General features: G+C 35.7%; 1 protein-coding gene across 2 annotated transcripts in view; it reads left to right on the forward strand.

The window, feature by feature from the left end:
* The window catches only part of LOC131043443 (sugar transporter ERD6-like 4), a 213,693-nt gene that overhangs the window by 7,083 nt on the left and 183,698 nt on the right, over positions 1-22,912 (forward strand). For both annotated transcript variants that reach the window (XM_057976640.2, XM_057976641.2), the window contains exon 3: positions 22,683-22,745. In XM_057976640.2, coding sequence (XP_057832623.1) covers positions 22,683-22,745 — 63 coding nt within the window. The remainder of the gene's footprint in view (positions 1-22,682; positions 22,746-22,912) is intronic.

Raw genomic sequence — 22,912 nt, forward strand, 5'->3', positions numbered from 1 at the left:
CCTTCCAAGATGAGGTTATGCCTCTTACTATTGTTGTGGCCTTCGTTTCCCTTTGGATCCTACTCCTACTATTGTGACCCTCTCTGGCCTTGAGGTTTTTACTCTTGTTGCTCATGTTCTGCAACAACAATTTGCTCCAAGTGTTGTTCTATAGCAACAGTTTGCTCCAAGTGCGGACAGACACGCTAAGGGGATTCCCCGCCTTGATCCCGCTTGCAATGATGTTCCTAATAGCAGTATTGCCTAGATTGTTGTTTGTCATAGGTGAAAAATTAATTCTCTCCCCTCCCCTGCACCCCCCCTCCCCAAACTCTTCCAAGTCAAATTGTGGGTGATTCTTCCCACTCTTGAGTTGTGATCCTAGCATTTTTTATTTTTTTTAGCAAAAGGCCTTGGCCTATAATTTATTAAATATAATTGAAGATCTATCTATACTATTTAATAGGAAATGACACTACCTCCTAACCCCTACTAGATACATTTTTTATTGATCAGCCCCCATTTATGGATTATCCTGGGATCTTTGAAATGAAGGTAAACAAAAAGAGCCCTGAACAGTGGCTATATGACACCAATCCTTACCCAATTTGGACAATAAAAACTAACCCCTTACAAACAAAGGAGCATATTAACAAAAAACTTCAATGTTTGAAGTTGTCATGCTCGAAATTCTACCCTACTTCTAGCAACATACGAACCTGCCACCCCAGCCAAATAAACCTTCATTTTACATTTCTTGATTCTTGAGAATAGCCAGCCTCCATTGGAATTGGAAACGATGATTGATAGTCGTGAGGATCAACTTGAGCATGTTCACAAATTTTCCAAACAACATTGAATTTTTTCATTACGATTGAAGCCAGTGGCTCTCCAATTTGATGTGCATACTGTTGAACCCATTGGATAAAGGTGTGAGGAGAAGCATATCTCAATCTATAGATGAAGGAAAGGAATATCGATCTTGGCACTGAGTCAAACATGAAGAGATCTCTGTTTAAAAAACCTCCCCACCACACCTCCCCTAAAAACAAGTCATATTTCTCCAATTGTGAGTTCAATTCTTCCCAAGTAAATAGCGTTGGATGTACACAAGCCCCCATTATCATCTTTGTGTAATCCTAAGACTGGTTGAGATCCATCACCATAGATGCCAACCTGGAAGCAACTAAGTTTGGAGAAGCCATTGGATTAGCTGCTATCCATTCTTCACCAAGGATAGTCCTCACCGCCCACTCACTATTTGCACACAGGATTGCCAATGAGTCAGATAATCTCAGAGGATGAGTGATAGCATTCTGCCTCAGATCATGACGAACTCCCACCAAGTAGATTCGAAGAGCCATACCCATCGAATGAGAAATGCCTAAAAGGAAAAATTATACTTTGCCAAATGAGGTTCAGACTTGAAATTCTGATGAAACATGCTATGAATGGCCAGGATATAGAGAGTCGATGAGGGAGTGATGTGATGTATCTTTTGTAACTCATGTAAACCATCACAGTTGTATTCATTCCTTGTCCTTATACTTCTATGAAAGTCCTCTGCAATGGCCTTAATTGATCGCATTTATTCCATGAAATGATGTGCAAGCTTTCAAATGTGTGGGAACCCTGATATTTTCTAAATTTGAGATCCTAAGCAGGTATGAAGAGATTGGGAATGCAACAAAGAGAATCCATGTGTCCTATTTTTCAGTTCCAAATGCTTGCAGTACCTCAAGTTTTCCCAAGATGAGGGATAATCGACCTTTCCCCATGTGTGAAGATATTGGTATGGTACCCGGAGCGTGCGAGTTTCCAATTTTGACAGGCTGATTTCATCCCGTACTTTTGTGCCAACATTATTGGATGTTGAGATGACGAACCCCTCCTACTCCGCAGAAATGACCCAACAGGTTGGATGTGTCCTCGTAGCACAATCAGTAGTGACTTGGCTAACCTTGGCATGAAGATCTTCCCACCGCCCATACCACAAGGCGAGTCTGAAGAGAATGTTTAAATTTAAACCACATCTAGTTTCATAAATTGGGGCTTTGGGAGAAATTATGAATTACTCCAATGCTGCATCCACAACAAACCAAACATTAAGCTAATCAATCGGATTAGGAATGGGGTGTCCCATTAAAAATCATTTGTGATCTAAGACACTTGTCTTCCTGGACCTGCACAGGTGATAGAAAATTTTCCTCCTCATTTGATTCACATCCCATGTTAGCTAATAAGTCTGCTAACTAATTTGCTTCCCTATAACAATGAACAATGTTATATCCTTGAAAACAAGAAATCTTCTCTCTAGCTTCTTGAATAATATAATCTATTTTCCCATCGGGGGCTTGGAATTTTTTTAAAGCTAATATAATATTCAGGGAATCCCCTTCAATTTCTAAATATTTAACCTACTCCTCAATGGCTAAGTTAATCCCAAACAACAAAGCTCTAGCCTCTGCCATGTTATTTGTGTCATATGGTATTCTTGCATAACCTGCTCTCAATACTTGGCCTGATTGATCCCTGAGAACACTTCCAATTCCAGACACTCCAGGGTTACTCCTCGTAGCCCCATCAAAATTTAGCTTAACAAAGTTCTTCGAAGGGGGTCTCCATCTAATTCCTTTTGTATTGATTTTCTTTTGAGCATTACCGTCAAACTTCTTTTAAATGGGATTTGCAGGAGTTTCCAACCTGTCATTAGATCATTATCCCACGAGGTGAAAGGGGAATCCAAATTTTTGAATTTAGCTGTGTGAGCATTAACATATTCTGATGTAGCAAATTCTAATTTGATAAGCATGTCCTGCACGCTATGAAATTCCTTCCTAAAAATGTGCCTATTCCTTTCCCACCAAATATTCCAAATGAGTATGGTAGGAGCCATATCCCAAATAACTGCAAAAAAAGAGTCTGCAAAGAACTTTGGCCATGATTCAAAAAATTCTGGTAAAGTAGCTTGTAATGGAGAGTTTCATCCTAGTTTGTTAAGTAGCCACTTCCAACATTCTTGTCCCACTACACATTCTAAAAGAAGGTGACTAGTTGTTTCAATGGACTAATTACACAACACACAATCAAAGGGTTGAGCAATCTTAAGTAGAGATAACCTGTCACTAGATAGGATTCTACCCTTTAAGGCTAGCCAGGCAAATGATCTTTCCTTTTGTAATCCACATCCCTTCCAACAAAATGAGAGCTTTCTGGACGGTTGGTCTATCCCCTGAGATATCAGCTTCTTAAAATGCTCCTATACTAAATATGCCCCTGATTTAGAAGGAAGACAAATCAGTTTGTCTTGTTTCCCTTTGAAGAAAATCAATCTGTTTCTTAATTCCATTGTTAACAACTGTTTTTGCTAGAGAGGGGCAAATATATTATCTAAATCTTTCCATTTCACTTTCCAAAAGCCATTAACCAGTGCTAGATGGAAATAGTTACTTACAAAATGTCCCCAAGAGGTATGTAAAACTTCCTTAATGACATCCAAGTTTGGAAGACTATCCAAATGCGGATAGTTGTTCCATGAGTCCTCCCAAAATCTTATTGACCTACCATCATGCACAATCCAAGTTAGATTAGGCAGCAAACTCTCTCTACATTTCACTAAGAAATTCCACATCTTTGACCCTTTTGGAGGATCCAAAACTATGAAAATTCTTTCTGGTTCTTCAAAATCAAGATACTTACTTCTGATAATAGCAGCCCAGACAGACGAAGAGTTCAAATACAATTTCCACACAGGCTTATCCCCTAGAGTAATGTTCCTATCTTCGAAAATAGGTATACTTGCCCCCCCATACACTTTAGGAAAACAAACTTTTTCCTAGGCCAATAAGTGTATTTTATCTTTTGAATCTCTACTGCCCTTCCATAGAAATTTCTTTAGGAGAGATTTCAACTGCTCTTGGATCTTGAATGGCATGGGGAGGACTGACATGATGTAGTTTGGAATTGTTGCCAAGACAGATTTGATCAACAAAATTCTCCCAGCTAGTGATAACCAATTGTTCTTCCAAGAAGTTACCTTATTCTTGATCGACGAGACTATAGATTCCCAATGGCAACCTTTTATCACTCCTGGGAAGAGAGGAACTCAAAGATACTTGCATGGTAAACTCGCTTGCTTGAAGCCCAAAGTATTTATCAATTTTTGTGACAAAAGCGAAGAGAAATGAAATAAGAATGTTTTTTATTTAGTCTCGCTCACTTTTTGCCCTAAAACCTCACTATATAATTTGAGGGCTTCTCTTTTAATAACCTTAGCTTCCCTCATTGTGGCTTCCCCAAACAAGACAGTATCATCAGCAAATAATTGATGTGTGATAATAATTTGAGTTTGAGGAATTCATATTCCTTTCCATAGGGACAAACCCTGAAAGGTTGAGATCAATCTACTTAGAGCCTCTTCCATGATGATAAAGAGAGACGGGGATAGAGGATCGCCTTGTCTAACTCCTTGGGAGGATGGAAAGAAACCCGTTGGACTACCATTAACCAAAACTGAAAATTTTGCCCCTGACAGACAAGAAAGAATCTATTTACACCATAATTTGGAAAAGACAAGTTTGAGAAGGCTTTGATGCAAAAAAATCCAATTGACCCTATCATATGCTTTCAACATGTCAAGCTTAACCATAATTGCTTCTATCTTATGAGCCATTATTGAATGCATGATTTCATGCACTACCAAAGCTCATTCTGTTGTTTCTCTACCTGGCACAAAACCTCCTTTCTTGGATATGATCTTAGGAATCAAAGGAGCCAATCTGAGAGAGATGGCCTTAGTAATAATTTTGTAAACTGTGTTACATAGAGAAATGGGTCTAAAATCTGCAAAGGACTGTGGATTGGATAGCTTGGGAATTAATACAATGAGGGTAGTGTTAAATTGTTTCAACATATTACCATGTTTCCTAGACTCCACCATCTTCTAGACATCCGACCCTAAAAAGTTCCAGCATTTTTGAAAAAAAAGAGCAGGGAACCCATCCAGTCCTAAGGCTTTATCCGGGTGCATGGATAATACTGCATTCTTAACTTCCTCCAGAGAAAAGGGTTTCATTAATGATATATTGTCCTGGTGTGTGATTAAGCATGGTATATGTTGAATAATGTCCTAAGTATTTCTTCTTATGTCTTCATCCTCAACAACTGAATTTGAGAAAGTGGAAGAGAAAAATGAACTGCTTCATCTTGAATTTTCAGATTATCCATAAGAATTCCCCCTGCATCATTTCTAATTTGTGCTATTTGGTTGTTTTCTCTCTTCATTTTGACCGATGCATGGAAAAACTTTGTGTTCCTAACCCTTTCTTGTAGCCATGTCTCCTTAGATTTTTGTTTCCAGAAAAGTTCTTCTCTTTTCAAAACTTCTTGTAATTGTAAGTTCAAGAAATTTTGTTGCTTATAAGACTCCTCATTTATGCCATTTTGAATAATGTCTTCATTTAGAAATTTAATACTGTCCTCCAGTTGATCCTTAGAATGGAAAATATTCTTGAAAACTGAGGTATTCCATTCTTTGATTCTTACTTTGATCCATTGAAGCTTTTTACAAAACTGAAACATCCTAGAGCCCAGAGTAAATGGAGCAGCTAGCCATCATTTCTGCAACTAAGGAAGGAAGGAGATATCTCTAAACCACATTTGTTGGAATTTTAAAAAAGCAGAACCCTTATTTGTGTTAATAAACAAGGGAATGTCTAGTTGAAGAAGAAAATGATCAGATCCTGATAAAGGCGGGATTTTGGAAACTGGAGTATTGAATGAAGCATTCCAAATAGGATTCACAAAAAACCTATCTAAACGCTCTGCAATATGAAAAAAGCCTTGTATTCTGTTTGACCAAGTGAAGGAGCCAGTTGTTGGCATACAATCTATAAGAGTGTTGGAGGAAACAAAATCTTTAAAATCTTGCATTGACTTTGGGGGGAATGATGCCTCTGGACTTATCCCTTGAGGAAAGGATAGCATTAAAATCTCCTCCTAAGATAATCGGGTCCTCTGGGAAATTGAGACAGATTTGGGCAAGATTGTCCCAAACTACTTTCTTCCCTACTAATGAATTTGGACCATAGTCTGAAATCAAATGAAAGGATGTTGAAGAAGCTACTACTTTGATGTGAATAAAGTTTGCTTTGATTGAAATAACATCTATCCTTCCCACACTTGGCTTCCACAGTATGACCAGCCCTCCCGAGGCCCCAATGGACTGGGATGCATCATACTTCCACTTTTTCCATCCTTTAAAAGGTTGTTCTTCAATGGTTTTTGAGAATTTAGTTTCTTGTATTAAGAAAATATCAGCCCCACAATTCTCTATTTGAGATTTGATAAGGCGCCTTTTGTTAGGAGCGTTAATGCCCCTAACATTCCAAGACACGATTCTCATTGTTGTCTCGGAGAGTAATCCACTCTCCAAGATCCAAGTTGACCATCTAGTGTAGTCTGAATTCCTACTTTGACCTCCTCTTCGGTTTTTTTGGCTATTATCTTCTTCTTTGGTGGTCTCCCCACTCTCCCTTTAGGCTTGATCGTCATAACTGCTTTTCTAGGTCTCGTCTAATATATAGAAGATACTACTACAGGGAGATCTTGATTTTCTCCCTCTTGTTGTTCTTTTATTACACCACTTCTTTGTTGTTGCGAATTTCCAAGGATCTCCTCTATTGCTAGTGTTGCAAGAGCAGTAAACTTTTGATCTACTATATGCTTGAGAAAAAACCCATCAAGTTCTCAATTACAACTATATTACCTGGCTGATCTATGATCTCATCCACAAATATAGAGCATGCTTTATGGAGCTGATTTGTTACAAATTGGTCGAAATAATTTGGATTACCCTTCAGGAAAGAGGATTTGTAGTGTTTTAAAAACAACCTATTCTCTTCCAAAGGAGAGATTGGGATTGTAGGTATTGCATTGGGGCAACACAGATCTATTATTGACTTATCCACCAAGATGTGATGAAAGGAAACAAGGCTTTATATCTATGATATAGCACTTAGAGGCACTGAGACCCTTCTTCATCTACTAGCAAAACTGAGAGAGTTAATGAGATTTCAAATAAGAGAGTTTGTAATTTCCACCACTTTCCCTCTCTTTCTTACTATTGTTTCTCCCATCTGAGTATTACTCACCAAGGGTTGAGCTATGTCTATTTCATTATTTGGACTCTGTCTACTTTGAACCTCTACCTCCCCTAAAGGGTTGGAAGCTAAAGTGTTGCTAAGTCCTTTCTGCATTACTTCCCCATCTTTTTGACTTACTATTTCCAGCGGGGATTTCTCCTGGTTTTCCTCCAGTAAGGGTTCCAATTGTGCTATTTCAGTATTTGGATTCTAACTACTTTGAACCTCAACCTCCTCTGAAGGGCTACAAGCGGGAATGTTGCTAAACTCTTTTTGCTTTACTTTCCTGTCTTTCTGAGTTACTATCTTCAGCGGGCGCTTTTCCTGATTTTCCTCCATTAAAGGCTCCAAATGTGTCCCCACACTATTCAATGTTGAATCAGAAGGAAGTTCCTCAACAACTTTTAACTTTTTTATTATTACTCCTTCAGATTCAGAGGTCAAGGACTCTAGTGTGAATGCTCTATCATGTGGTGGATTTCTAGAACACTGGCGTGCAAGAGAAGAGTGGTCTTCACAAACTCTTATATATTGGCAATGAGATCCTTGATAGTCTGTAGTTAGATGGCCCATGGAATCTGAGTGCAAGTCCACTATTATTGCATCCTAAAGAATGAGTTGTTAGTCCCATTCCCCAACTTTCGAAATGATTGAGAAATTCTTAGGAAATGGTTTTGAAAGATCCAATAATAAACATACCCTTAAAGGAGGTTGTGGATCTTCAAATGGAATTAAATCATGCTTAACAAAAAACTCTAGATGATTTGCCAAGATTTCTATTAGGTCTAAATCTCTATATTCTATTGGGATCCCTAGAAAAGATATCCAGAATGACACATATTTAATATATGTGCCTGAGGGTTAAAATTTGGAGACCAAGGTGATGTGTATAAACCAAAACCCTTGTAGAACCATCCCTTAGATCTATGGATCTTATCTCGACACAACTTTGTAGAAAAAATGGCAATAAAGAATTGAAAACCATGATCTATGAAAAAAATTTGCTTCACTCCCTCCTAATGTTTCTTAGCCCATATACATAAATCAGAAGATTGGGGAACGAAACCCCAAAACTTACGTATCAACGCTCTTTCATGCAGATCTGAGCTCTGTGAATCAAGGAGGTGATCCGACAATTTTATAGAGACCTTTCCTCTCGCCAGGTCTGGAATCCTAGTCGACTATACTTCTCCCTTTCTCGTTCTGGTTTGATAGTCCATTCCATTCAGTTTAGGATCTGTGGGAATAGCTATTTCCTTCATCTTATAGGAATGATTCTTCCTCCAATATTTAGTAAAGCCCCTTCCATTTTGAATTGACTTATGGATATTTATGTTTTTGCGAAGGCTGGTTTGTAAGTTGGAAACCTCCCCACCATGTCTAGCACCAGATTTCTTCGATTGGTTGAAATAGGGTGGATTGAAACTCCCCCCTCCAGATCTGAAATGGGAGTCCCATGCCATATGACCAACAGTCGATTTAGGAACACCCGTCGATGGAGACGATGATTTTTTACACAAAGGAGTTCTTAGAGGAATATTATTTGGGAATGTGAGCACTCTAGAAACACCATGTGACCTAGAAACCCCCGGTCCCTAATGCCCATATATGTTTTGTAGAGGAATATTGTTAGGGGTTGTCAGACAACTTTGCTTCTTACCAAAAACCTCAGGGCTATTAATGTAGAGCCGGTTTAAATACTCTAAATGTTTTTCTTGATGTCAAGGGCTTGTTTCCGTATGGATCTAACTATTCTCGTCAGGATGCTTGTCTTCTTCACACATATTAAAGATTTCTTGTTTCCCCTCGTTCAACTTTTTCGACCACATGAATGGTTTCCAGTTTGGTTTGGAAAATCTATGTTTGGTTTGAAGTTTTATGTGGGCCCAATGGAAACTTTCCTTCATTTCTATATTGCCACTATTCTGCCACTGTAGATCATTCCTCTAGTGCCCCTTGCTTTGACCTCTGCCACCATTCCTATGGAAGTTTTGAAAAAAATTTCCTACCCAAGGCCATTGCCTAGTTGCAAAGCCCATGTTTAAATGTTAGCGGTAAATTCCATTCCTATACCTCGAGTCAGCGAAGCAAGAACTGGCACACAATATAACTGACCCCATGCCTTGGCCCACTATGAAGCGGAGTCGAACCTGTGACCTCGAGGGATGCAAACCCCAAGCCCCAGCCAACTCTGCTACAAGTGGCGGCTCCTAGCTTTTTACTATGGTTTTGTTGATGGTTTGTTTGGCCTTTTAACAATGGTAATCTAACCTTCTATTAATGGCCTACTTGACCTAAGTTTATATAGGATCAACACCCTTATTTTGTTGCATTTTTTTTTATGCCACCTACAGGTTGTTTGTATACAGAGTCAACACCCTTGTTTTGCTTTTTTTTTTTTTATCAAAAACAAATTTTATAATATAGTTTAATTTAAAGATTAAGCTCTGATACCATGTTGAATTTTGCAACACAAGCACGTGCAAGATCTAACAACAAACAAAACACCTTCCACAAATGAGAGTTGCATAAATGAATTATGTATTACTCAAAAGAAAAGAATGTAGAATGAATTACAATTGTACAATGAAGTTCTTATAAAGAAAGCACAAAGCTAAATTTAGGAGAACTAAAGTGCAAGTATGATGAGCTAAATAAAATTCAACTTTAAATAAACTAGATGCACAAAAACTAAATTAAAAGCAACCACTCCTAAGTGAACTTAAGCAAAAAAGCATAACTAGTGAAAACATAATTAATAGCTAAATATACTCTAACACCTCCACCGATTCCCCCCCCACTGTTCTCCCCACCTCCCCTCCCCCTTAATTGAAACTTAGGGTGAGTAAAAGTCTCTAAATGCATGAATGTAGAAATGGGTCCCAACAACAAAAGGTCTGATTAGGTACCCATGTACAAACCAATGAAGTATCTCTAAGTAGAGAAAATGAGAAAAACCACATGGGGAAAAGCCCCTCTACAAAAGTGAGAGATGCAATGCATGAAAAGAAACATTAACTGCTAAAAAAAGGCCTCAAATAGACTCCCTAAGGATAACTTCCTTCACAAAAGTACAATCAGGATTCCCCCATAGGAGAGGAAAGAAGAGATGATGTATCCCCTCATGAGAGAGAAGCTTCAATGCCGAAGATGAAGGCTCAAGGATGAACGCTAAAGATGATCCAAGAACGACAAACCACGTGTCTCCCCTTAGGAAGAAACAAATACATTGGCCAAGGTTGAAGCAACTCCATGAAAGGAGATGGAAGGAATAATCTCAAGATGTGTGCCATGGTAGATTGCTCAACTATCGACATCTCTGAATTATGATGTGCCAGATCAATTGAAGCAAATTCAAACAACTTGTGAAGATACCTGATGAACAATCACATTGAATATGGGATGACATGAATGCTCAAATTGCCATCAAAGAGGAAGTGAAGATCCTCAAATATGTCCCCAATGTCTACAATGTGTGACTCAACAAATAGCCCTACAATATTTGGTAAGAAGTTAACCCACAAAGCTGAAACTGGAAGGAACAATCAACTTGTTGAGCTGAATCAATAGGGGCTATGTATGAGCCAATACCAATCTAATCAGGAACAACGAAAGATGACGAAGACAGAGATGGGATCTTAATATGAGGAGTGAGCACTGAGAGACAAGCCTCAGATCCATCTGGACATAAAAGACTCATCAATATGCTCCAACAACTCAAAAGTACCACTACCATAACGTATATGATCTGCACATGCAAGGGTAATGACAAATCTACTACAATATCCTTCAAAATGGAGAGATGAGGGTCTCCAAAGATCTCCCAAAGGTGAGTCCAAAGTGTGCAGGGACATTCAATGTCAATCAAAGCACACATATTGTCAAGATCAACACTAGAACCAATCACTCCTACAACATGGTCATTAATGATCCTTCAAGCAAATTGACCCCTCTCTGAATCTGCCTTAGGGATGAGTCCATAGAGATAGGATAAAAAATCAAGCCACCTAAGATGCGTCAAGATGCTCTTATTATGCCAAGCCTCATAATTGGCGTTTGTCAGATTGATAACATAAGGATGAACAAAAAAATGCATGATACCTCAAATAAGAACATCGATCCCCAAGAATCTCAAAACATGTAAAGAACATCAAATACAACCCTCTTCAACAAACATAACCGTCCCAAGTGCAAAAACAACCAAGTTATTGATGAGATACTGAAAACATGGACATTTGAATAAAATGTACCTAGAGCACAATGCACAAAATAATACCAATAAATCTAACTAGAGGACATTGCAAGCTTTCCTAATGATATCTAGTTTTCAAAAAAGGAGTCTGGCCCTAAAGCACAAAATTGAAGGCTAACTTTGGAGGCTTGGTACGAAAAATTGGTGCAAAAACTAATAAAATCACTTGTAGAATTAGATTGGTGCCGGAATCAACTTTCCAACGTTATCTTGTTTGCCCAATTTCAACTCTGTATGACGATTTTATGGGCAAAAAACCAACTGCATGTAAATTAAGGCTTGGAAGGCTTGAAGGGTTCCCAATAATAGATTTTTTTTTTAAATAACATCTTTTTGAAAATAGAAAGTTTTTGGAAATAGTAAGTTTCCAAAAATAGAAACTTGCAAAAATGGAAATTTTCCAAAATTAGAAACTTGCAAAAAAGGAAATTTTCCAAAAATAGAAACTTGCAAAAATGAAAATTTTCCAAAAATAGAAACTTACAAAAAAATGGAAACTTTCTGAAATTTTTTGCAAAGAATTCCTTGATCTCCAAATCCGACAAATTGACAATAAATTTTAGGGTCCTCGAGCCTTCTAAGCACAATGGTCACCTTTGTTTTGCTCCAAAATGCCCCAATTTTTTAGCTACCCCCAGATTTTGCCTTGTTTTATGCTCTCAATCAATTTGACCTAATTTTTCAATTGCTCGAATTTTGACAAAACGATAGTTGATCGTAATGCTTTTTGATGTTGCGAATGCAATGACAACCTCTGTTTGAGTCCAATATGCACAAAAAATTACCCCAAGTTGGATCCCTCAAACATGCAGATAGGAACTTGACAAAAAAGCTCTAACACCATGTTGAATTTAAAGAAAAAGCTCTAATACAATGTAGAAGTTGATGATTAACCGCAAAAACCAAGGATCATATGCAAGCAAAACACCTATCACACAAAAGAGATCAAGAAAAGATAATATGCTCTATAATAACCATAGAACTATGTATTATTATACCTCCAATCATTATTTGTGCAATAATACATAATTCTCTGGTTGTTATATACCATATTATCTTTGCTTGATCTCTTTTGTGTGATAGGTGTTTTGCTTGCGTATGGTTCTTGGAATGTAATCAACAACTTCTACAAATATTGTGTTGATACATTATAAATTATTTTACATATTGTAATTCCCTATAAGTTTCTCGATACCATATTTATTTAAGTGTATTTGATATGATTTCACTACTTCAAATTTATTTTCTTCATAATCCTCATTTAAACCCTTGTAGTTTTCCTTGAAATCATCTTTTGTGAAAATAAATCTCAATATATAAAAGATAATTTTGTAAGAGTGAATTTTATATGAATTATACTTCTCCTAAAGATATAGAATAATTTATAAGATTTCTATTAAAGATATATAATAGTCTATATTTAATATTCATTTTTTACTATTATCCCATACACTTTAATACATAACTAGATTATAATTTACACCTCATAACTATTGTAATTTTATAAGTTTGGTTACTTTGTGCAAAACAATAAGTCCCATACATTCTTTTTATGATTATACTTTGTAAGCAATAGCATGATTTAAGGATTGGTGCCTTAGCTAATGAAACTATATCGTATTGGCATCCTAATTTGCACAAAGAAAAGCAAGCTCTCTCTCACACACAATTTGACAATAATACTCTAAAAATAACAACATGATTTAAGAATTAATATGATTCCAATGAAACTATCCTATTGGTATCCTGATATCCTAGTTTGCATGTGGATAGGATTGTAAAATAATTTCTCTAAGAATATATCCTTTCAAGTGGGACATGCAATTTTAATGTCTTTCGAAAAGGATTATTCTTCATCTTAAGATATTTACTACATGATTGTTTATTGCATATTTGCTTACAAGTACAACTATTAATTGGTAGTTCTAAAAGTGACCATTATAGATCAATAATAGTTAATGTCAAATAATACTATTACAACTCAAAAGAGTGATATATACACAAGCCCACACCTAGGGGAAGAGAACCAGTTAGTGTTCATGTCTAATAACCATTCACTCCTTGCACACCCAACCCTCCAATTAGTAACTTAAAAAAATAAAAAAACAAATAACTAAAAGCTCATTAATTAATTACACATGTACTAATCGTCGCTTATTTTTTTAGCTTTTTTGGACCATAATTGATCCATTTGTGCACCTTTATTGGTACCCATAGCACACTACTACTAGGACATCTGTGCATAAGTATTGGCGATTTTAAGTGCATGGTTATTGGGGCATCTTTAAGCAAATATCAGGTGACACTTTGAAAAGTGTACTTTTTGACCCTTGCACGCATAACGGATCCCACAACGTGCATCGTTACTACCTAGAAGTCTAAACAATAGCTATAGGCAATTAAGTCACATGCATAGACAAATTTTTCTTTTGTCAAAATTCGATATACCATTTAGAATTTGTGGGTGCACTAAGTTAGCTATAATGACTATTGGTACGCTTCCCTTACATCGTGTTCCCATGTGACTGCTTAACTCTATTTTCTGCTTAATTTAATTTCATATTAAAATAGAAAACATGAATTATTTTATATTAGATTTGATTTGATTTTAATAACAACAAATATATATATTTATATTTTAATGACTACAATTTTCTATTTTCTTAAATAAAATAATCCTTTTTTCAATTTTAAAACAAAAAATCCTACCATCTCTAATTTCGAAAAGATATTTGACCTATTTTATATAGATTAATTTTAAGATATATATACTAATTTATCAATAAAAAAAAAAACTTCTACTACTATTATTTTACTCTTAACAATTTTCCTACCAAAATAATAAAAATACAATAGAAAAAAATATTAAGTTTATGCACCCAACAAGATAGCCTAGTTTTTTTTTAAATGATACCCAATATCTTTTTGAAAATTTATGCTAATTACAGCCCTTACAATGGTATAGTAAGAAATGTCAATTTTTAAGTTGTGTAAGCATAAAATGATATAGTGTTTTATATGTATGAAATCAAAGGTGCTTGCGAACCGCTACCACTCATTTGAATAAGTAGAATGAGTAACAGATTATGTGCATACAGGCTAGAGATGACAACTTATTTTATAGCATAAATTTCTTTGTCAGTTAAAGAATCTCATGTAAAATGATATTTTTTTCCATAGGATAATAACAAGTTCCTACTATTTTTCATAAATAAGTATCTTACCATGAAACTGCAGGCATATTAAGGAAGTAGTTCATGAACCTTTTATATGAATTATTTTTGTGAGGCAGAAGTTTTAAGAGGAAGAAATTACGATATAGTATAAATAAATTATATATTTTTTTTAAATTATATATAAAATATGTTGGAGGATTCTTTTTAAACATTTATTTTTAATCAATTTTATAATTGGATGAATTGAATAGATATTTGAAAGAAGTATTTTATATAGATTTTTTAAAGATAGATTAAAAAAAATTCAAAATAGAAAAATAAAAAACTTACAAATATTAAAAGTTTGTTTTAAAATTAGAATGTCAAATTTATTTAAAAAAATTAATAAAAATGAGAATTTTTTAAATTTATAATAGAAACATATCCTCACACCCAAAATTGAATATAAATATATAATTTTTTTTAAAGATTTATAATAGAAACATGCTCCTTTGATAATTAATTGAAAGTCTGATAAGCTTATATTTTTTAAAAAAATATTTTATATTTATAAATAAAAATTATTTTTTATATTTGAATTTTTATGTGCACAAATGTAAATCCCTTTCAACATAATAATAATAATTTAAATTTAGTACAAGAAAATAAGACCACCTTCATAAAATTTAGTTAGCATACTTTGAGACCAAACCTGTCCCTTATATCATCACATATAAGTAATACATGTTATCAGATCATCGCTACCTGAACAAGAGGACACCCAACAAAACAAGCCTGATTCATATGGGACTTTCCTTGGTACAAATTTTTTTAGTCTTCCATTGCTTCCTTGTGAATCCAAATCCTTTTACTGAGCCAATTTGCAGAGCTACCAGAAAACAAAATTCAATTGAGCTAAGGTTGAGTGAAATCAGTACATAAAAAATAGTACTGCTGATCCAGAGATCCAGAATGATTTAACAACTTGATCTGTAAGTTTGGTGTGTTATAGTTGCAAGCAATCAATTGCCAAAAAACATAGTAGTGTCGATATTAATTCCAAAATTCAAGAATACTAAATCAACCTAATAGTAAATCAACTTAAAGAGATGGAGAAAAGAATATACGCGGAGAATAATATTGAATAATATTGGATTTAAAGGTATGTACATTTATTCCTAAGAAAAGATTAATATTGGATTCAGAGGTATGCACATTTATATTTCTAAGAACATATGTCACGATTGCTCTGATGATTTAAAAATGGTAGCGATCGTTTAGAAGAGTTGCGGAGCTACTAAGATTAATATTGGATTCAGAGGTATGTACATTTATATTTCTAAGAACAGATGTCACGAGTGCTCTGATGATTTAAAAATGGTAGCGATCGTTTGGAAGAGGTGGGGAGCTATATGATAGCATTTGGATAATATTGGATTGAGAAATTTGTCTATTTATTTCTAAGAAAAGTTGTCACGATTACTCTGATCATTTGAAAATGGTAGCGATCGCTTATAAGAGATGGGAGCTACTATACTTTGATTTCTGCTCTAACATTTTCTTGGAGATAATGATTATGGACCTCCCTCTATGCTTTTGTTGAGCTCTTTGTGCATGTTTAGGTATAGCGAAGAGTAGATGAAGCGAATTGTATGTATAATCCAAAGAATCATTGTGAAATAAGTGATTTGTCTCTAGAATCCTTTTAGTGATATGACAAGTGTCTCCCACCCAACGAAACGAAAGGATCTACTGTGGAGTAAAAATCATAAAAACACACGGTTTTCATTTATTTCGATATTATGTAATTGATTTAAAAAACCTTTAAAATTGAAGATTTAAGAACCATAATTTATATCCTACCTTTCTACTAGCTTACAAAAATAAGGTAATTCAAGACATGACTGCTACGAGTAAAATCAGAAAAAATTGCTTGCAAAATGGAAAATAAACACTAACACAACATCAAGATTTTATCAAAAGGAGCATGCAGACTGAAAGATTGAAGGGGAAGCCCAAATATAATGAACTCTGGATTCCCCCTCATATGAGAAGAATTTCCTAAAATTGAATTTTGATGGTATTTCTAGTTCTAGAGGTAACCTGGGAAATGTGGAAGATTTGCACTGACTGATGTAGAAAATCTAGCATATGGAGGATCCCTTTTTCTAAGGATTGGAACAAAAAATAAGGAAGAGTGAAAAGCGTTAATGGCAAGCTTGGTGGCTGCAACTTCCTAAGATATAAAAAATTTGATGGGAAAAGGTGATCGATAATGGTAACAAATGCAATGCAGAAAGGTACTAGTAAGAACTGGAAATTAAAATGCTATGAAGAAGAAGCTAGGGAGATTGGTGTAAAGTTCATTGAGCTCAGATTTTAGATTGCAGGAGAGACATGAATCGGAAGCAAACTTCTTAGTCAGTGCTGGCATAGATTAAGATCCTATAACTGCAACTTATAGTCACTTATCAAGTGCTTGGGAAGGGCTGGATCATCACTTGTCATAAATGCCACCTTAATTGTAGATATAGTTTGAGAAGGAGTTTGTTATGCGGAAGAGGATGTGATTAGAGTGTCCGTGTGCTTAAGGCATGTGAAGTTTATTGATCCTTGATTATTTTGTCCAATGCGTATTGGTTGTGTCTTTTTAATGGTGAGTGGGTGTTTTGATGTGGAATTGTGGAACCAGTGGCAATGCAGAGAAGGGCAACTAGGTGTAGTGTAGCGATTTGGGTTGCTTGTTATATCATTCTACTGCATTAGAATGGCTAAGAAAAGGCATACACCTGTGAGAGATCCAAAACATAACAGGTAATCTTGGATAGATGCTTGGAGGCAATTTTCTTTAGTGAAAGTTTAGCAACTTTGGCATTTATAAAAGTTGTGCTTGATATAGAGGATCTGGTTATGGGAGAGCTGGAAAATTAGAGCAATGGTTAGCAGGAATTTCATATTCAAGTTAGTGGAGGTTTTTCCCAATGCAGAGTTACATGTATGGGTTTTTAAATTATTTTTGCCAGAAGTTTTCTGGCATGGAATTGTTGGAAGCAGACGCAGAGGTTGTGAGGGTGAAGGAAATAATAGTGTCTAGGAGAAGACTCATCAACAAGGCTATGTTTAGAAGACAAAAATAAAGAGCCTAAGCAAGAGGAAAGATGTGATTAAGGAGGTTAGCCTTCTTAGGGCATGTAATGTCCCTTTTTAAATTTTCCTTATTTTCCTTAAGTAAATAACCTTAACTCACAATAATGATTGCATAGCTAACTATAAATATGAATTTAACCTATAAATTATAATTTTGATTATATAATTCAATTTTAAAATTTATAATGTATCTCTATAACTTATCCTTTAGCCTCTACTAAAATTCTTCTTTCAAATTTGCATTTGTATAAATGTCTTTGAAATGTTTCTAATTTCCGCCCAAGTTAGGGGTTTTTGTCCACTAACTTGACAAGAGAAGCTGGGTTTCAACCTTGGTTTCTGTATAATTCACAAGGAAAAATATATAATATGTCTTCACAAATTGACGTCCCCTTCTACTTGGTTGATCTTCCTTCACAACCCTTCACATGCCTTTTGACCATTATTAAGTCTAATCTTTATTTAATTTCAGTTTTACATATTAATTATCTTTTCTTAGGTGCTTTTATCATCCTTGACAGCTTGTGAATATGGTTATATCTAGTGTCATAATGTTAAGTGGGGGCATTACAATCCACCCTTCCCAAGATTGCTTGTCCTCCAGCAATAACAACTCCAAAAACCTTTATCCACTTCATGCCAAGACAGCATATTATGGATCCATGCTCATCGATATTGGACACTGCAACAAATAAACTATCTTCTTTAACAATAATACTCACTAATCCTGGTTTCCACATTGCCCTTGTTTCCTTAATGACCTTAAATCATATGTGTAAGCTTCAACATCATAAACAAATGCCTCTTCCAAAAGTTTGTTATGAAGTTCACCTTTACATTTGCTTATCATGAGACCCATGATGTCCCCTCTGGAGAATGGTTTTAAATAGACTGTATGAGTACAGATAGATGATTACAACAGTCTCATATTAGCCCAAACTTCACCACTGACGTTGTTAACAGTGCTAGGACGTACTGATGATTACTCAATGCTGTTTTCATGTAGCACCACTTAACTTATTAGATTAAAAAATCCCCTTCGTATCTGCTGGTATTTAACTACCCGAAGATAATACCATCAACTGAAGTATTTTGTTGTGGCTGTCATTTTGCTTTTCCTTGCTCAAAATAAAGAAAAGTTAGCTGGAAACCTTCTTGCATCATTCCCAAATGCCTCCTCAAGGTTTAAAGGTGGGAGATGCCTCTTCAACTTCCTCTCTATGGCTGTCCTGAATGTGTGGGTAAAGCTGAGAATATAAGTAACAGCAGTACTGTCAGCAGCAGAATTTACAATGAACCATGTCTTATGGATCTTACCTCCACAATTCCAAACGGCCATGCTAGGATGATGATTCTTCCTAAAAACGTCCCTTTTTGCCAATGCTTCGTATGGTAGCCATATTTGATGTGCTACCGTGGAAATATTCAAATTGGACCAAACATTATCATAGTGGAGTATCCTACCTTGGAGGGAGCCCTTGATTATTGGCTTGGTCTTTTCAAACACACATCTCCATTCTTTTCATTTCAGCCATGCTTGGGGCTCCATTTGAAATGCCTTGGAGTATCATCTCCTTCCCATCCATTTTGAATTTGAAACCCATAGTTTAATAGTTTTGAGTAAATTCTATTGAGCAACCATTGCACGCCTAAGACTAATCAATTTTGCCTAATCCCACAACATATAAATCATCCTTGACTTCATACCTCCCCAAAAATAAGTTGGGTTGTTGTAGTCTCCTCCTACAAGGAATGATATGGCCATCTGCAAGCATAACATTGAACCCATCAAACTTTTTTGTATCCAAACCTTTCCTAGAAACCAAATCTACATCTATAAAAGTATGAGTGACCTAACTATCAATCAACACTATCACCTTGTGACCCTACAAAACTCCCCAAACTCTCAAAGCATGGTACTTGGGTGCTCCAAAAAGAGTAACAAGAGTGCCTCCCAGAATCTCCTCCTCTTCTTTGCTTTCGTACTTCGTCTCATTAGTCATGGCTTTAGGTTCAGGTCCTTTGGCCTTTGAGTTCACCTTGGGGTGAACCTCTATATAGTGTTTTTGCCCCTTCCCCAAGCATTTATGGCCTAGCTCCCATGGCTCTCTACAAGAAAAGCAAAAATTCTTCCTCTGAAGCTCATTGTTAGTTTCTTCACCCTTTCGATTTTGGAGCAAAATGATATTGGTTGAGGAGTAACTTTTTAGAAAGGTTTATCATGCTGCTCCATTAGTGCACTTTTGAGTGGAATTTGTTCTTGGTCATTGAATCTTTCAATTTCAAAGCCCTTCGAATAGCATCCTAGTAGAGATGATGGCTCAAAAGCTCGAACCAAACCCTAAAGTGACACCGAAAGCCGTTAAATAAACAAAAATATCTGGGACCATGACTAAAATCCTTAGAAATTCTGCTACATGTTCTTCAGCCTTAGTCATGTCAAGTCCTTAAAATGTATTTCTAGGACTTTCCTATCAAATCTGTCTATGAGCATTTGTGCTAAGCCAGCATATATCATGATTTGATGATTCCCTTGTGATTAGCCCATGATGCCACCATTCATGTGTTGTACCCTCTAGGTGAAGGATGACAAACTTAAGGCTTCGTCTTTTGTCATGGTACTACTAAGAGAAAGATAGGTATCTAGTTTTTGGACATGGGGCTAAGAGAAAGATAGGTATCCAATTTTTGGACCCATGCTCATGCTGACCTTCCCTAAACCATCAAAAGTGAGGAGAGTCATCTTAATGAATCTTTGTTGTAGATCTCTATCAGGTTGTCTTTTTTCTCCTCTTGAAATATTCCTTGATCTTGCATTATGAAATTCTATAAATGGAATCTATGTTCTCATATCCAGATCAAGTCTTGAGTCTGCATCTATGCACTCATCAAAGTCATTTGCTGCCATAATTGGCTCTTCCTCTTCCCATGGCTGCTCATCTCTTGGTAAGAATGTGGGTTGTGTGATTCTAGGTGGTGATCCAAGTGGAATTCTATTGTTTATGTTCTAAATGATTTGAATTACTATCTTCACCTCCATTAGAATATGCAGGCCCGAGGGAACTGATTGTATTATTCATACTTGGAGCACTTGTGTTGTTTGTTCTGGTCATTGCATATGAGCCTTCTGTTAATTCTCTCGTTCTACCTCCCAATCGACCATCTTATTATTTTCTCTACCTCTAATTTGCTTGCTAGCCTCTTGTAATGTTGCCTCTAGTTTTTTCTTTTCTCTCTCAAAGGCTCTCTGGTCTCTTTGGCTCCATTGCACAAACTAAATTTAGACCAGCAGGTTGGCAGAACTGCTGCTTTGATACCATTTGTAATGTCCCTTTTTAAAATTTCCTTATTTTTCCTTTAATAAATAACCTTAACTCACAATAATGATAGAATAGTTAATTATAAATATAATTCTATCCTAAAAATCATAATTTTGATTATATAATTCAGATTTAAAACTTATGTATCTCTAAAACTTATCCTTTAGCCTCTGCTGTAATTCTTCTTTCAAATTTGTAGCGGTTTCCCTTTGTATGGATATCTTTGAAATGTTTCTAATTTCTGGTCAAGTTAGGGGTTTTTGTCCACTAACTTGACAAGAGAAATTAAGGGGATTCGTTCTTTGATTTCTAATCTTTGAGGGGTTACGTCTTCGATTTGCTGAATAATTCACAAGAAAAAATATATAATATGTCTTCACAAATTGATGTCCCCTTTTCCTTGATCGATCTTCCTTATATACCTTATCCCTTCATGAGACACAACCCTTCACATGTAATCTTTATTAAATTTCAATTTAATAATATTAATTATCATTTCTTAGGCGCTTCTTTTATTATCCTTGACCGCTAGTGAATACGATTATATCTATTGTTATAATGTTAGGTGGGGGAATTGCAGGGTATACTATAACAATGTGGGCAAGTTGCTAGGAGAGCTTATGGTTACACGGATCAGGGGATCTTGAACCATCAAGTAAATTTACATTCCAATATTTTTTTTGCAAATATTTTTCATAGGGCTTATTGAAGGAAGTCCTTCATAGAGTGCTTCCCAACTCTGGATAGAATGATGCCAAAGCCCTAGGAGTAGATGAGAGAACACAACAACTAGGTGCAAGTGGAGGAAGCGGGGGGTGGTGAAGAACTGGGTACAACCAATATGTGTATCTGGGGAGTGTGTTGAGGATGTTTGCACAAGCATGGTTTTCAGCATACAGGTGTTCGTAGGCATACTAGGTCGCGGATGATTTAATAGGCTGACGGGGTAACAATCCCCAATGCAACATTTTATTTGGTTTTTTTGGTATGTAGCTGATCATGTTAATTTGGTTGATATTGTGTTTGCTCCCAAGGTGACAGCTTTTTGTTGGTATGGGGTTTATAGTTCAGTGTCTATAGTCTTGGTGTTAATATTGTATTTCTAATTTTTGATACTTTTCCTTGGATATAGATACCCCTAACTATATTACCGAAAAAAACATCAAGAATTTATCTTGGAAATCCTAAGTGGCAAACGACCTACTGCTCTGTTGAATTAGTTTCAAAAAAATAGTACAAGTGGTTGTACCATCTAACAATGGCTACCCTCTACTCTCCTTGTCTATCTCACACAACTCAAAAACAACATAACGAACTTCTAATTTTTATCATTACATTAATCACTCAACTCTCTCATGCTTAAGACATACTCCCAACTCCTATTTATAGCTTTTTGATGAAACTAAAATGTTTTCCTAGGCCTAAGGACATTGCCCTGCAAATATGAGATTCTAACACTTTGACATACAATTTGTTGAATCGTGGTCACACTTCATTAGTTATCTGACGTCAGTATGCTGTTTCTTGAAAATAATTGATATTGTTATTTCTTTTCATTTCCATTGTGATTGCTAGACTGGGTACAGTAAAAAAATTGTGTACCTGATTGTTGCTGTGAAGAGTCACTTTTCAATTCCATTGCAAATGAATCTTTGAACTCTTATTGTGGTACACTGATGTTGCGCAGATTGGATATTCATCACCAACTCAATTAAATATCGAGTCAGATCTCAGCATTTCTATATCACAGGTCATCTGATTGTTTCCTATGTGTCCTTGTTGCTTTTGTTTTTAGTATTTATATCATTCAAAATATAATATTAGAAAGAAACGAGATGAATGAAGATGTCTCTGTAACATTTATAAGCAGTAACAATTTGAATTCTAGGACGATACAAGAAATTCAGCATGCCGTAC

The sequence above is a fragment of the Cryptomeria japonica genome, chromosome 5 (genome assembly GCF_030272615.1).
Source record: "Cryptomeria japonica chromosome 5, Sugi_1.0, whole genome shotgun sequence".
NCBI lineage: Eukaryota > Viridiplantae > Streptophyta > Pinopsida > Cupressales > Cupressaceae > Cryptomeria > Cryptomeria japonica.